We start from the raw sequence: 17,034 nt of genomic DNA on the forward strand, positions 1-17,034 counted from the left end.
AGCCCAGAGACTTCACCACCCATCAGGCCTGCTGAACTGCCTACCAACCCACCTGTTTGCCCATGTGGTCCTGGCCCATGGCTCCCTGCTCCCGGCATGCTGTCTGCAGTCACCAGGCGTGGTGTTTGGCCTCAGGCTGAACTCTGTAGCTGCTCCCTCAAACCTGACTCCAAGTAGCTCCAGCAGCTCAGTCTGGTTCATTATCTTATCGAGACACACGCTCGGCCCACTTCTGAAGTCCCTTGAACTCTCAGCCTCATGTACCTGTGTTCCTTTTAAAACCCACAGAGATGCATGTAGATATAGATATACTTACTGTGTGCTATGGGCTGTGTGATGTGAGAGCTGATATTAGTAATTAATGTTAGAATTTTAAAAAGGATGAACATAAATATACACAGGGTGTGTGTGTGTGTGTGTGTGTGTGTGTGTGTGTGTGTGTGTGTGTGTGTTCTTTTGAGACAGGGTCTTACAACAGAGCCCTGGTTGCCTAGAATTCCCTATATAGACTAGGCTAGCCTTGAACTCACATAGGTCCACCTGCACCTGTCCCCCAGTTCTAGAAAGTGCTTCTGCCTCCCTCCACTATTGCCTTCTGTCCTCATTCTTCTGTTGTTGCACATCAGCAAGATCCTTGAATATTTTAGCCCTTGCTCTCTTCACAAAAAGCCGAAATCCGTCAGGATGGGCGGCTTTATCAGTTAACTACTGTGCAGACATACAGTAGTCTCGCTGGAGATACCAAGGTCCTTAGGCTTTATATTTAACTACCATGTGATAAGATCTATTGTAAATGCACTTTACAGCCCGTCAAAGGTAATATTTCCTAGTGTGGAAGCCTCAACTGACAACAGCAATTAAGTAACAGAGTAGAAAGGGAACATGGCTGCTTGAAAACGATGACAACATGTGTTTACCTTTAAGATGAGATGCTCACCTACGTGTGTATCAGCTTTTCCGATTTTCCAGGTAGAAGCCTTTGCCCAAAGAATGGCTGAACCCCCATTAAATGTACCCTTTGTCTCTAAAATTGCAATATTACAATAACCAGTATATGGACTTTTGAAATGTGATTTTGTTAATTTAAGTGTGTGTGTGTGTGTGTGTGTGTGTGTGTGTGTGTGTGTGTGTAAAGTAACTACTGTTATTTGTTTTGACCTATAAACTATATGAAATAAAATTAAAGAAATGAAGATGTGTACATGTGCTTGTCTGGCTGTGGGTGGGCACATGTGGGTGAAATGCCAGGAGAGGCCAGAAGAAGGCATTAGTTCCCAGGAAGCAAGAGTTACAGAACTTTCTGAGCCTCCTGGTGTGGGTGCTGGGAAGCAAACTTGTATGTTTGTAAGAGCAGTATGTCTTTCTATTTTAAATTTAAGGAAAGCACACACTTTCCTAAAATAATTAAAAACAGACAGACATTTTACTAAGTGAATATATATATATATACGTATATGTGTATATATATATATATATATATATATATATATATATATATAAAATGATATATATATATATCGTTATTTGGATGTGTGTGACACACACACACACACACACACACACACACACACACACACTATTTTCTTTTAACCCTGAGAATGGAAGACTGTGTTTCTTTAAATATACTCCTTTATGTTTGGGATGAAGCTCAGTGCTTTGTTCCTCAGACACAATATCTTGGGTTCGATTTTTCAGCACCACAGGACAATTCTCATTAATAACCTTAACAAGATTTCATCTTATAACATGGAGTCACACGCGTGTTGCATGGTTTTCATTGCCTCTAATTCTGGACGAGCCGAGCTTCATCTTGAGTTCCTTAACAAAGTAAAGCTGATTAGGAACCAGGAACCCAGCACTTGTCACAGTACGAGGTCTTATGAGTGGGTAGAAGACTGAGGCAACAGAGTGAGTCAGCGTCTCACAAAACCAAAACGAGAGAGAAAGAACAGTAAGACAGAGAATGAAGCCAGTGACAAAATTGTTGACATGAAGTTCAAGTGTTTGTTTATATTCCTAGATCTACTGTCTATATTTGAATGAGATGACAGGTGACATGTTGATTTTTAATTAGTACATATCAACATTTACCCATTAAAAAAAGATAAACATATCTGTGAGGGGAGTTTGTCAAAATAACATTATCTTCACCAGTAGCTCTGCTAAGTTGAAACTGCTACTAGTGAGGTTTTAGTCTCCCAGGATTTGGGCATTGGCCTGTTTAGAATTTGGGCAAATGAACACAATGCTCAGCTCCTGAAGGCTCTAGAATGTGGTTCCTGTGCCTTTTTTGTGTCTCTCTATCACTCTCTTCATGGCTCCTTGCACTTCCTTGTTCCGCAGGCTGTAGATGAATGGGTTCAGTGCAGGGCCGATGACCGCATAGAAGACCGAGATCAGTTTGTCTCCCTCAGCTGAGTAAAGGGACTTGGGCCTCAAGTACCTGATTAGCCCTGTTCCATAGTAGATGGTCACCACAGCCAAGTGTGAAGCACACGTTGAGAAGGCCTTTTTTCTGCCCTCGACTGAGTCTATTCTTATCACAGCCACCAGGATGCGAAGGTAGGAGAGACCAATGAGGAGGAAGGGAACTAGCACCGTGCCGGCCCCTCCGATGGCCATCACGGCCTCCAGGAGAGACGTGTCCGCACAGAACATGTGCAGAAGGACGGGCAGCTCACAGAAAAGATAATCGACAACGTAAGGGCCACAGAGTGGGAGGATTGTAAGGTACAGGGGTATAACTGAGGCACAAAAGCCTGTGACCCAGACCGCCACTGCCAGTGCTGTGCACACTGCCCAGCTCATGATGAGAAGGTACCTCAGCGGATAGCAGATGGCCACGTAGCGATCTATGGCCATCACCGCGAGCAGAAAGCACTCGGTCGACTCCAAGAATAGGGTGAGGTAGGTCTGAGCCAGGCAGAATGGGTAAGAGATGACCTTCCTGCTTGCAAGAAAATTGAAGAGCATCTTTGGAGCCACGACTGTGCTGAAGAGCCCATTGAGGAAAGCCAGGTGGCAGAGGAAGAAATACATGGGTGTCTGCAGAGAGGAGTCTAGAGCCACTAATGTGACGACAGCTGTGTTCCCAAAACAGTTGGCTAGGTAGACCAGAGAGAAGAAGAGGAAGAGGGGGATCTCAGTCTCGGGGTGATCAGAAAACCCGACAAGGACTAGCTCAGCGATGGTGCTGGAATTCTGGGGTCTCATGCCTGCTGCTGAGACATACCTATCCAAATGAAAAGAAATCAAAGAACCCCTTGTGAAAACTCTTAGGTTGGATCAATCTCCTCCACATTGCTTTAATGCTGATAGTAACACACATCCTGATTTCAAATGATGTTCTCTCCTTTCCAGACAAAGACTTAACTCATCGCACTCCTAACTATGAGTGATTATTTTTGGCAGACTATGCTAAATCTCATAGTTTCACAGAGATAATTTTACCATCGCTACATCATATCATACAGACGACAGGGCGTTCCCCTCCCCTGTGTTTTGTTAGCTGTGTGTTTTAGTTATCTGTCTCTTAGAAGCAAGCTGTAGTGCCAGTAAGATAAAATGACTTGTCTGATGTCACAACGAAAAATAGGAAAGTTGAAAGAAATTCTATTCTCTTTCAACTAGCCTGGTAATTGACATTGCAGAGTTCATTTAGCCAAACAAAGAATTTAACATTCCCAGACCCTATAGGAAATAGTCTCTGCAGTTGGAACAGAACAGGTAGTAGTTACAGTGCATAACCAAGTCAGTATTAGCAAAAACCATACGACTGTATCACTCTGACTTCTGGCTTTCAGATTTCTAGTCATGGTCTGAGAGAATATAATTGTCTCAAAGTCAAGATTTTATTATTAATTTTAGTTTTCATGGAGTGTAATGTGTTTCATCAGGCTTGTTTGGTTTGGTTTGGTTTGGTCATTTTTTTTTTTTTGAGACAGAGTTTCTCTGTGTAGCCTTGGCTGATCTGGGCTCACTTTGTAAACCAGGCTGACCTCAAACTCACAGAGACCCGCCTGCCTCAGCCTCCCTGAATGCTGAGATTACAAGCGTGCATGACCACGCCCAGTTCATCGGGAGTTTCCTCACACGCTTTACTCTTATTCATCTTCCTTGCTCCTCACTCCCTGCCTAGCTGGTCTCCCTCCTCCCCACACAGTCCTCCTTCTGCCTGTGCCGCGTGCATTCTATTACCCTCTCTTTTGCCTGAAGATCTCTTCCCCCACCCACTGTGTGGTCCATGGTCCCCTCTCCAGTTTCATAACCTCATCTATATAGTATACACACGTTGGAATCAAAGGTCTGCATGTGAAAGAAAGCATGTGGCATTTGTCTTTCAGAATATGAATACCAAGATCTTTTTTTATTTTATTGAACACAGTGTGAAATAGTCTTCACAGGCTCATGCCTCCCTAATACACGCCAGAGGCATGCACCTCTTTAAGAAATTACGAACTAAAGTTTTGAATGTGCTGAAGTGGCGTGTCTCGGCTCATGCAGACGATCACACACCACTGATGCAAATAAAATACTAGCTTTTGTTGGCATGGCAATACAACAATAAACAAACAACACGACGCTTTGAGGATATTTCCCACACAGAGGTCTGTCAGTCATAAGACACAGAGCCCAGTCTTCACCCAGTGACACCGCTCCACCCTTGCCACAGCTCCTGTCGTCACTGACTCACACTGGCAGTGTTTCTTCTTTGTCCTGTTGAGTTTCTCTGTGTTCTCACTCCCTTGTTTAATTCCACATTAAAACCCCCCAAAAAAACCCCTACCCTCTCCTCAGTGATTTTTTTTCCCTTGTGAGCAGTTTGTATCAGTATCTCATTCAGTGAGTACATGTATGCTGAGAGAGAGGAGAGAGAGAGAGAGAGAGAGAGAGAGAGAGAGAGAGAGAGAGAGAGAGAGAGCACCCTGAATGAGGGAGGAAAGTGAGTTTGGCAGACAGAGGCAATTCGACAATACCTGCCCAGCTTCCTCATACTGGGAAACCCATCAGCCTGTGATTGGTATCGGCAAGGTGCAAATGGACTTTTCTGAAAAAGACCAGTGTCTTGGCTCCACCTATAAAGGAGGCAGCATCAGAAGCCCAGCCATTTGCCGACATAAAAGCGCAGAAGCCTCCTCTCTGCACCGTGCGCTGCTCAGCTGTGAACAAAAATAACAAGAACCCCGTTCCCTGCGCTCCCATGATCTTATCACAGTAGTTATCCACATTCTCTTTATTCATTTCCATACTCATCTCGGCTTCATGTTTACCGTGATCTTCCCGAGATGAAAGTAAATAAAGCTGGTGTCGAGACGTGAATCCAGCCTGGAGACTTTATGAGTTTTGCAAAACCCATTAGCACAGCAAAGTTTTAGGTGAATCCCAAGGGACCCAGTTAACTTCATGCATGGAAAATTTTTTTAAAATATAATTATTTTCCCACTTGCTGTCAGTGCCAAACAGTTCATTAATGCAACTTATAATTTCCCATTCATGCTGACATAATGAAACTGCACTTCTTGTAGGAGAAAACCATCTCAGCTTGGTAGTTTTAGTGTAAAACAACTAAAAGCAATGTGTTCATGACACACCATTTTGCACATTTATCTTTTTATTATAACTATTCAGTGTATTGCAGTGGGTCTGTGGGTCTCACCGTGACCAGCCCAGGCATGCACGCACTATGCTGTGAACACACACATCCTCTCTTGCCCTCCTCTTCCTCCCTTCTTCCTTTTGTCCCTCTGGTCCCCTTTTATTACTCAACAGTCCGTCTTTCTATTTTCAATAATTCAACATATGAAAGGAGACATGCAATACTTTCCGTCCCCCACCCCAAGCCTAGCTTGTTTCGCTCACAGTGACAACGTCAATTATATCAAATTTTCTACATGTGGTAAGATTTGGCTCTTTATGGATGAATGCTCCATAGAACCTACACGCCACATGTCATTATCCATTCATCTGTGGATAGGCATCTAGGCTGCTTCCAAATATCTACTGTGAGTAGTCCCACAATAAACACGCTCGTGTACACCTTTACCCTGGCAGTGGTGTCCCCAGGAGAGCTACAGCTGGATTGTGTGGCAAGCCTATCTTCAGCGCCCTGAGGACCCGCTCTCTTATTGCTTCCTATAGTGGCTGCAGCTTCTTCTGCCTCATGGACTCTTGTGTTGGTCACTTCCTCATATCCTAGACTTCCTGGCAGTGGCAGCCATGCTCGTTATTATTATTTTCTTTCTTTAAAATCTTATTTATTTTGGTATGGGGTGTGTGTGTGTGTGTGTGTGTGTGTGTGTGTGTGTGTGTGTGTGTGTGTGACACGTGTGTGGGTGCCTGTGGAAGACAGAGGAAGAAAGGCATCAGATCCCCTGGAACTGGAGTTGTAAGAGATTGTGAGCTGCCTAATGTGAGAAACCAAACGTGCTGGAAACCAAACTAGGATCGTCCAGAAGAGCCTCAAGTGTCTTAGTAGCTGACCCATCTCTCCAGCCTCTGCTCTCTTTATTGATGTTTGAATGTTCTGTCTCCCGACTTTTCCCCCATCCTTGATACTCTTTCTTCTGCTTGGTCTCAGCTAGTAGGATTGTTTCTCATTCTGTTTTATTTAACTCAGTGAGCTTCCTGGCCTTTCTGTTTATTTAGTTTTCCCTATCTCTATTTTTTTTTCTGAATTTCTGGTCACAGTGTTGACTTTGTCATCCATAGTGCTCACTCCAGTCGCAATGGTGACACCTTCCCCCACAGCGCTGAACTGTTCATCCGTGGTGGTGACGTCCTCATCGATGTAAAAGGCTTTTTCATGAGTTTCTAACTTCCTTCTCTAGATCCTGAGTTGACTTCCTTACTCCATTTTTGTTGTTGTTGTTGTTGTTGTTGTTGTTGTTGTACCCTCTTTGGAATAACCTGCTAGTTTTCCATTTTCATGTAACTTTTGCGATTCTTCACCTGGCATTTTAAACACTTCAGTAATGGAGGAATCTTTTTGAGGAATCATGTTGTCTTGTTTTTGTTTGTTGTTTTTCTGTGTGATGCTTTGCATATCTCTTGAGTACTTTCTTATCAAGGAGTCTTCTGGTAAGAACTAAACTCCCAGTACCAACAAGAGAAGGGAAGCAAACTGCTCTGAAAGTAACACTACTAAAATGAGCAATATATAAAAAATACCTACAATGAATTGCATCCCAGTAACACATTGCTACTAACTGTAGAACTCAAATGGGAAACAATAAATGAAAATTGTGCTATGATGTTAAAACTTGTTCAGGGTAAACGCAGACCTAGGTACATGGCTAAGATACAGTGGGTGGAGAAAGCACAGAAGGAACAAAGAGCAGAAGGCGGGTGCCCTGAAGGAAGGAGAAAATAAACAACAAGGAATAAAAATCGACAAAATCTTCAGTAGTAAAAAAGGGCATAAACAAATAAACAACGTGAGATAAATGTAAGGAAGAGAATAAACATTTTTAAAAACATAAAAAGCTATCTCTTAAAGATTAATACATGGCCAGCAAGATTGCTGAGCAAATAAATGTACTTGCTGCCAAACCTCACGCCATGTGTTTGATTCTGGGACCCACAAGTGGAAAGAGAGAAGTGACTTCCACACATAAACTATGACACACACACACACACACACACACACACACATATATACATATATATGTATATGTATATATATGTATATATATATATGTATGTGTGTGTGTGTGTATACCATCCCTCAACACACAATACACAATTGTAAAACAATTAGAAATAACATAAAAAATAAATATACTACCAGAAGTATGAGTGGGTGGGGACATCCACAGCCAATGTGTCCCTCCGTCGTGCCAGGCTGAAACCTTTCCCACTGAGATCAGAAACAAGACGAGAACCCAGACAGAAACACATTGGGTGTCCCTCTACTATCAGCCAACGGAAACGAGGCTCTCAATTAGCTGTTCTCTTGTTGCTTTAATCTGAAGTGAGGAAAACACCTGGCCAAAGCCTCTTAAGGGCAGAAGGATTGACGTCCTTCTGTGCTGGTGCGGCCCACCGCAGTGGCCAGAGTACAGCCACAGGAACACTATGGGGCTTTTCGTATTGTATCCAAATCAGGAAGCAGCAAGCGGACAGGAAGTGGCTCAGCTGGACCATCGCACTTCAAGGCCTGTCCCCAAGGAGCCATTTTTTTCCCCACCAACGTTCCATCTCCTCAAGGTTCCGCAACAGCAACCTAGGATCCCTTAGGATGCCTGTCTTAGTTGGGGTTTCTATTGCTGCAACAAAACGCCGTGACCAAAATGCAAGCTGGGGAGGAAAGGGTTTATTTAGCACATACTCCCACGTCACTGTTCATCATCAAAGGAAAGGGGACAGGACAAGAACACCAGCAGGGCCAGAATCTGTAGGCAGGAGCTGGTGCAGAGACCATGGAGGGGTGCTGCTTCCTTCAGCTTCCTCAGCCCGCCTTTTTGTAGAAGCCAGGACCACCCACAATGATCTGGCCCCTCCCCCATCCATCACTAATTAAGCCAGATCTTGTAGAGACATTTTCCTCAATTGAAGTTTCCTCCTTCCAGACGACTCTAGTTTATGTGCCAAGCTGGCAGAAGACTAGCCAGCACAGTGTCCATGTGGGTTTTGGCATATGTTTCTCTACTTCTGATAAACTCCACTGGACTTTTTGCCAGGGATTTCATTTCATGTGTAAACATGCCGGGTGGCACTGAGATGTGAACAATATCATGTCTTGCAGGCATGCGTAGGGATGTCTGAATTTGTCTGTCCTCTTGAACTTAGGTCCACAGCGTCATGTAGTTTTTGGTGCAGAGATCTTCCATTTCATCGGAGTGAACTGATACCTAAGCATTTTATTCCTGTGTTGTAAATGGCAAATGTCATCGTTTGCTCCCCCCTCCCACTGTTCATTGATAAAGTATACAAATCCTCCTAATTACAGTGTATTGACTTTGTATCCTGCAATTTTGCTGAATTCATTAACTGTGCCAAGAATTTAATGTGAGCTCTAGTGCACTCTAGAATACATTAAAAAAAAATAATCTTATGATCTGACTGTGATGTGTCCCCCATGGACTCACTCTTGATCCTCTGATAGTGGCTCCGTTTTGACGTTGTGAAACCTTTAGGATACAGGGGATTGTCTTCCTTACTTATTAAGGTTTGCTTTGTGGCCTATAATGCCATAAATTTAATAGAAGGTTCTATGTGTCATCGATAAGAATGTTCCCTGTCTCCTGGGTAGAAAGTTCTGCAGGCTTCCGTGTGAACCCTGTTCCCTTTCCCCGATATGTAGCTGCCCTCTTATGATTAGTTTTAAAACCTATTTTATCATATACAGAAACAGCTGCCCAGCTTGATTGAGGCTCCCGTTTGCTTATCTTGATCATTTCCAACCTTTGAGTCTTGGTTTATAAATGTCATTCCTACCCACAGGTGTTTTTTTTTTTCATTCATTAATTTATGTATTTACTTTACAACCTGATTGAAGCTTTCCCTCCCTCCTCTTCTCCCCAGTCCCTCCCCACCCCCCTCCTCAGAGAAGGAGAGGCCTCATGTGAATGCCAACCTGTTTTCCTATATCAAGATGTAGTAGGACTAGGCACATCTTCTCCTATGGAGGCTAGACATGGCACCCCATTAAGGGGAAGGGATCCAAAGTCAGAGACAGCCCCTCTTCCAGCTGTTAGGGGACCCACATGAAGAACAAGCTGCACATCTGTTACCTATGTGTAGGAGACCTGGGTCCATCCAATTCCTGCTCTTCGGTTGGTGATTTGGTCTCTGTGATGCTGTATCGGTCCACGTTAGTTGATTCTGTAGGTTTTCTTGTGGTTTTCTTGGCCTCTCTGGCTCTCAATTCTTTGTCACCCTCTTCCAAAAGAGTCTCTGACTCCACCTAATTTTTGCATTGGTCTCTGCATGTGTTTTTATCAGCTTCTGGGGTGAAGCCTCTCAAAGGACAACTAGGCTCCTGTCTGCAAGGATTATGATTCATAGTGTCAGGGGTTGCCTCTCTTTTTCATTGTTTGGACATTCCCTCAATTTCTGCTCCATCTTTATCCCTGTGCATCTTGTCGACAGGACAACTTTTGGGTTGACAGTTTTGTGGGTGGGTTGGTGTCCCCATCCCTCCATTGGGACTCTTGCCTGGTTACAGGAAATGGCATTTTGGGTTCCACATCTCCTGTTAAGTCCTAGCTAGGGACACCCTCATAGATTCCTGGGAGTTTCCATTGTCCTAGGTCTCTGGCTCATCCCCGTGCTGCCCTCACTCCAACTAATTTCAGGTCTCTCTCCCAATTCTCTATCAGTCCTCCCCACACTTGATCCCTCCTGTTGCCCTACTCACTCCTTCTCACACCCAGTTCCTCCATCAACCCACCTCTTGATGTCTGTTTTGTTCCTCTTAGTGACAAACAAGCATTCTCCCTTTTACTTAGCTTCTTGGGTCTGTGGATTGTAGTATGGTTATCCTGTACTATGTGGCTAATATCCACTTATAAGTGAGCACATGCCATGGGTGTCTTTCTGGGTCTGTATTAACTTATTCAGGATGCTATTTTCTAGTTCTATATATTTGCCTACAAATTTCATGATGTCCCCATTTTTAATACTTGAATAGTATTCCATTGTGTAAATGTACCACAGTTTCTTTTTTTTTTTTTTTTTAAGATTTATTTATTTATTTATTACGTATACTGTGATGCCAGCATGTACACCTGCAGGCCAGAAGAGGGCATCAGATCTCATTATAGATGGCTGTGAGCCACCACGTGGTTGCTGAGAATTGAACTCAGGACCTCTGGAAGAACAGTCAGTGCCCTTAACCTCTGAGCCATCTCCCCAGCCCACAGTTTCTTTATCCATTCTTTGCTTGAGGGACATCTAGGTTGTTTCCAGATTCTGGCTGTTACTAATAAAGCTGCTACGAACCTAGTTGAGCAAGTATCCTTGTAGTATGGTGGAGCATCTTTTAGGTATATGCCCAGGAGTGGTATAACTTGGTCTTGAGGTAGAACTACTTTCAACATTCTGAGAAACTATCAAATTGATTTCCAAAGTGGTTTTACAAGTTTGCACTCCCATCAACAACGGAGGAGTGTTTCCCGGGCTCCACGTCTTCACTGCATGAGCTGGCATTGAGTTTTTTATCTTAGCCATTCTGAAGGGTATAGGTGGAATCTCAGAGTTGTTTGATTTGCATTTCCCTGATGACTGAAGATGTTGAACATTTATTTAAGGGCTTCTTGCCATTACAGATTCCTCTATTGAGAATTCTGTTTAGCTCTGTACTCCTTCCTTAAATTGGGTTGTCTGGTTTGTTGGTGTTTAATTTTTTGTGTTCTTTATATATTCTGTCAGATTCTGTCAGGTTGGTGAAGATCTTTTCCCATTCTGTTGGCTGCAGTTTTGTCCTATTGACAGTGTCGTTTGCCTTACAGAAGCTTTTCAGTTTTATGAAGTTCTATTTATTAATTGTTGATTTTATTGTGTATGCTAGCTATGTTCTGTTCAGGAAGTTGTCCCCTGTATCAGTGTATTCAAGGATATCTCCCACTTACTTTTCTATCTGATTTAGTGTATCTGGTTTTATGTTGAGGTCTTTGATCCACTTGGATATGAGTTTTGTGCAGGGTGATAGATATGGATCTATTTGCATTCTTCTACATGCTGACATCCAGTTAGACCAGCACCATTTGCTGAAGATGCTTTCTTTGTTCCATTGTATAGTTTTTTTCTTCTTTGTCAAAGTTCAAGCATCCATAGGTGTGTGGGTTTACTTCTGGGGCTTTGATTTTATTCCATTGATCAAGCTATCTGTTTTTATTGTAGTATCATGTACTTTTATCACTATTGCTCTGTAGCACAGCTTGAAATCAGGGATGATGATACCTCCTGAAGTTCTTTTATCGTACAGGATTGTTTTAGCTATCCTGTTTTTTGTTTTTTGTTTGTTGTTGTTGTTTTAATTTTCCATATGAAGGTGAGAATTGCCTTTGCAAAGTCTAAAAAGAATTGTGTTGAGATTTTACTGGGAAATCATTGAATGTGATTGCTTTTGGTTAGACGGCCATTTTTACTATGTTAATCCTGCTGATCCATAAGCATGGGACATCTTTCCATCTTCTGATATCTTCCTCAATTTCTTTCTTCAAAGACTTGAAGTTCTTGTCATACAAGTCTTTCACTTGCTTGGTTAGAGTTACACCAAGACATTTTATATTATCTGTGGCTGTTGTGAAGGGTGTTTCCCCCTCCCCCCTAATTTCTTTCTCACCCTGTTTATCACTTGTATAAAGGAGGGCTACTGATTTTTTTTTTTTTAGTAAATTTTGTAACCAGCCACTTTGCTGAAGGTGTTTATCAGCTGTAGGAGTTCCCCTAGTAGAATTTTGGGGGTCACTTATGTATACTATCATATCATCTGTGACTAGTGATACTTTGACTTCTTCCTTTCCAATTTATATCTCCTTGATCTCATTTAGTTGTCTTTTTGCTCTAGCTAGAACTGTATTGAAGAAATACTGAGAGTGGGAAGCCTTGTCTTGTCCCTGATTTCAATGGAATTCCTTTATGTTTCTCTCCATTTAATTTGATGTCAGCTATTGGCTTGCTGTAGGTTGCCTTTATTGTGTTTTAGGTATGCCCTTTGTATTCCAGATCCCTCCAAAACTTTTATCATGAAGGAGTGTTGGATTTTGTCAAAGGCTTTTCCAGCATCTAATGAGATGATCATGTGCTTTTTTCTTTCAACTTGTTTATATGGTGGATTACGTTGATGGATTTTCATATGTTGAACCATCCCTGCATCTCTGGGATGAAGCCAACTTGGTCATGATGGATGATGTAATTGATGTGTTCTCGAAGCCAGTTTATGAGTATTTTATTGAGTATTTTAACATCAATGTTAATAAGAGAAATTGGTCTGAAATTCTCCTTCTTTGTTGAGTCTTTGTGTGGTGTAGTTATCAGGGTGACTGTGGCCTCTTAGAATGAGTTTGGCAATGATCCTTATGTTTCTATTTTGTGAAATAGTTGGAAGAGTTTTGGTATTAGCTGTTCTTGAAGGTCTGGTAGAACTCTGTGCTAAAACCATCTGATGCTGGGCCTTTGTGTGTGTGTGGGGGGGGCTTTTAATGACTGTTTCTGTTTTCTTACAGTTTATAGGTCTATTTACATTGTTTACTTGATCTTGATTTAGCCTTGGTAAGTGGTATCTACCAAGAAAATCACCCGTTTGGTTTAGATTTTCCAATTTTGTGGTGTACAGGTTTTTAAAGTAAAATTTAACGATTCTTTTTATTTCCTCAGTAACTGTTGTTATGTCCCATCTTTTACTTCTGATTTTGTTAATTTGAATATGACTCAAGGGTTTGCCTATCTTGCCAAATTTTTAAAAGAACCATCTCTTGGTTTTGTTTTGTGTGTGTGTGTGTGTGTGTGTGTGTGTGTGTGTGTCTAATTTGTTGATTTCAGCCCTGAATTTATTTATTTCCTGCCCTCCACCCCTCTTGGTTTGTTTGCTTCTTTTTGTTCTAGATCTTTCAGGTGTGTTGTTCAATTGCTAGTGTGGGATCTCTCCAAGTTCTTTATGAAGGCACTTAGTACTTCAAACTTTCCTCTTAGCACTGTTTTCATTGTGTCCCATAAGTCTGAGTTGTGCTTTCATTTTCACTGAATTCCAGAAAGTCTTTAATTCCTTTCTTTATTTCTTTCTTGATCCAGTGGTCATTGAGAGATGTTCAGTTTCCATGAGTTTGTAGGCTTTTTGCTGTTTTTGTTGTTCTTGAAGTCCAGTTTTAATTCATGATGGTCTGAGAAGATATGAAGGGTTATTTCAAGCTTTGTATCTGTTGAGGCTTGCTTTGTGACCAAGTATATGGTCAGTTTTGGAGAAAGTTCTGTGAGATGTTGAGAAGAAGGTATATTCTTTTGTGTTTGGGTGAAATGTTCTGTAGATATCTTTTAGGTCCATTTGATTTATAACATCTGTTAGTTTCATTATTTCTCTGTTTAGTTTCTGTCTCGATGACCTGTCCATTGGTGAGAGTGACGTGTTGAAGTTTCCCACTATTAATGTGTGGAGTTTGATGTGTGAATTAAGCTTTAGTAGTGTTTCTTTTATGAATGTAGGTGCCCTTGCATGATGGTAATGAAATTTAATCTAAACAAACACAGCGTACATGAATTAAGCCTAAAGGCATTTGCTTAAAGAATTTAAAGGTTAATTCCAAGTCTGGCTCCAATGATAAGAGAGTAATGTGAATTTATTAGAATTATTATTGTTACCTATAATAACTTTGTATTCATGTGTATTTTTTCATATATTAATGTGAACAAACTGAAATATTAAAGTGAGTAATTTGAAGACCCTGGCAAAAGTCAGGCAGCTGGTATTCCAAAGATGTAATTCCAGGTATGGCCAGCAGAGGGCAGAAATCCTAGGAAGAATGTCATGCAAAGTGAAGGGGATTTCTCACTTATGGGCAACAGAAAAAGAAGGAAAGAAAAGCCAGTGGAGGTGGCGCATGCCTTTAATCCCAGCACTCAGGAGGCAGAGGCAGGCAGATAGCTGTGAGTTTGAGGCCAGCCTGGTCTACAAAGCGAGTCCAAGACGGTCAAGGCTACACAGAAAAACCCTATCTCGAAAAAACAAACAAGGAAAAAAAGAAAAAACAAAAACAAGAAAGAAAAAAAAGACCCAGTGGAGTGGTCAGCAGAGAAGTCTATCAGGACAAGCCATTGATAGAGGCCCACCCCTCGGACAGGGTAGCAGGAGGCTCAGGCTATAAGGCATGCGTTACACACAGGCACAGCAAGTAAAGCAAATTTGCTCTGCAGAGTTCAGGCACGGTGTGGAGTTAGTCTGCTACTCTGCCCTGGTGGAGTTAAGGCTGGTGAAGTGGCCAGGACTGGGGAAGCCAGATAAGGGACAGGAGTTTGGGTGTGGCCTTAATCAGAGGTTTGGTGAAGGAAACAGCCCCACCGCTAGTCAGGTTTTAAACTAGGTCTGAACAGCACATTTTTTTTTTTTATATGAACAAAGCAAGAATGTATAAAGGGTAGTGTGGAGACCCGAAGTCATCTGGTTTCACCCCTTCATCTCCACTCCGGCTTCTCCATGGGCCCCATACTTCAGTCAGCCTTGGCTTGTGACCGCCCCAGTGGTCTAACAAACTATATGCACACGCCTGCTTCACGTCCTGCTGTTTCCGGAGTTTGGTAACTTCGTACATCCTTTCTCTTTGGAGACTTAGAGAGCCTCTATTTATCTCGCCCCCATGATGCTCTCACCACCCCCCTGCCACCCAGAACAGAGGCTCAGCAAAGACAGTGCCTTACAAACAAACAAAACCACCCTAAAAGACCCCCTGAATCAGACTGCCCCATTTAAATTCAGCATCTATAAACATCCTCCCTTGTCCAAGCTGAGACACTTTTCTCCAGAGGAAGTACAGTGCCCTTCGTCCTGGAAGTGTGGCTCTTGTCTGTCTGTCTGTCTGTCTGTCTGTCTGTCTGTCTGTCTCTCTCTCTCTCTCTCTCTCTCTCTCTCTCTCTCTCTCTCTCTCTCTCTCTCTCTCTCTCTCTCCCCCTGCAGTTCCTGGGACATTAGGATGCACCTCTCACTTCTGACAAGATGGAAGCACATCTCCCTCAGAGGTCTCCCCGACTCCCTTGTCATCCTCAGGTGTTCCCACAGGCTGGGAGACTCTCAGGCCTATGACAAATTCATTTGTCTCCTTCAGCAAGGCTGAGGCAAGGGGTGGCTCTCTGGCCTCTCTGGGTTTTCAGTTATTTGATCTTATGGTCATACAGGGCTTGCTGCAGTGTTACAATGTGACTGTATTGGGGTCCTGTACTGGTGGAGAGATGTTGCCTCCACGCACAGCATGTGGAGGAGGCATGGCTGGTGCCATCCAACATAAGCAGAGAGGCCACATAGCAATTGCGGTGGAAGAGCCTCTGCTGCTGAACTGAACCTGGTCCTCTTATCCATGGAGCACCATGGACTGTGCCAAGGGCAAGATAAACAGGAAGCAGGAAGTGAAGAGAGGAGAGGCCAAGAGCTGCCTCCTCTTTGTGTAGCTGAGCCAACGAAGACCTCATAAACAGAGAAACTATTGACATCACCAAGCCCATCACCCAGTGGATGCACATCGCCACACCTCAGCACTCCTCATTGACTCTAGTACCTGGGACAATATTATCCCAAGGCCTCATACACCCTGTCTTAGTGGTTCGACAAGATGGATTCCTGAACATCTGACTGACTGTGTGAACAGGGCTTCTCTCGTGGAGCAAGAAGAGGAGCTCATATGTGTGTAATTAGAAAAGAGGGGGTACATAGACTATTTGCACAATAGGAGCTGAGTCCAACAATAGTCACGTGCACACTAGGGAGGTGTAGAACAACTTAGCTGCTTAGAGTGACAATCTGGACCCCTTACCAGCCCCAGTGCTAAAGGGACTCACACAGAGTCCCTGAGATTTGCCCTCTGTTGGAAGGCCAAGGAGCTGGAGTCTGCTGTCAGTGGAAGAGGCAGCAACAGCAACGGACACACTAGGAAGAAAGGCTTGCAGGGTTCATCACTCTGTGCTTTCTAGGACCCCCAAGGCCATGGCATGGTGCTACCCACATTCAGAGGGATGGCTCCCCTCAGTCCTTGAGCTAGCTACCATCCCACACGTCAGCCTTCTCTGGAAGCATCTCCACAGACAGACAGAGCTGCTTTCAGTATCTCTTAATCCAGTCGAGTTGGCAACCAAGGCCAGGCATCACTCTCCTGGTCAACATGTCAGCCTTCCACATTCTAGCTGTGAGCCAAGACATTGTACACGTGTGTACAAATGCCACACTGCCGTTGACACTAAATAAAAAGAAGCGCATGGCTCAAAGAAAGGGATTTCTCACAACTATCATATCTCACAACAGACATGGAGGAACATGAATTCCAAATACACTGGCCCATGGGGGTTACTGTCCATGTGCAGTACAATCCTGCCTATAAAGAGGAGAGGTGATAG

General features: G+C 43.1%; 1 protein-coding gene across 1 annotated transcript; it reads right to left on the bottom strand.

Annotated features, from left to right (window-relative positions):
- Positions 1 to 2,265: 2,265 nt before the first annotated feature.
- Positions 2,266 to 3,213, bottom strand: LOC311586342 (olfactory receptor 2A12-like; the record flags this gene model as incomplete). Its single annotated transcript, XM_084762304.1, has 1 exon — positions 2,266 to 3,213. The coding sequence occupies one exon, from the start codon at positions 3,211 to 3,213 to the stop codon at positions 2,266 to 2,268; it is 948 nt and encodes a 315-aa protein (XP_084618430.1).
- Positions 3,214 to 17,034: the final 13,821 nt, after the last annotated feature.

This window comes from Acomys minous (assembly GCF_964271855.1).
Source record: "Acomys minous genome assembly, chromosome: 16".
In the NCBI taxonomy this organism is placed as follows: Eukaryota; Metazoa; Chordata; class Mammalia; order Rodentia; family Muridae; genus Acomys; species Acomys minous.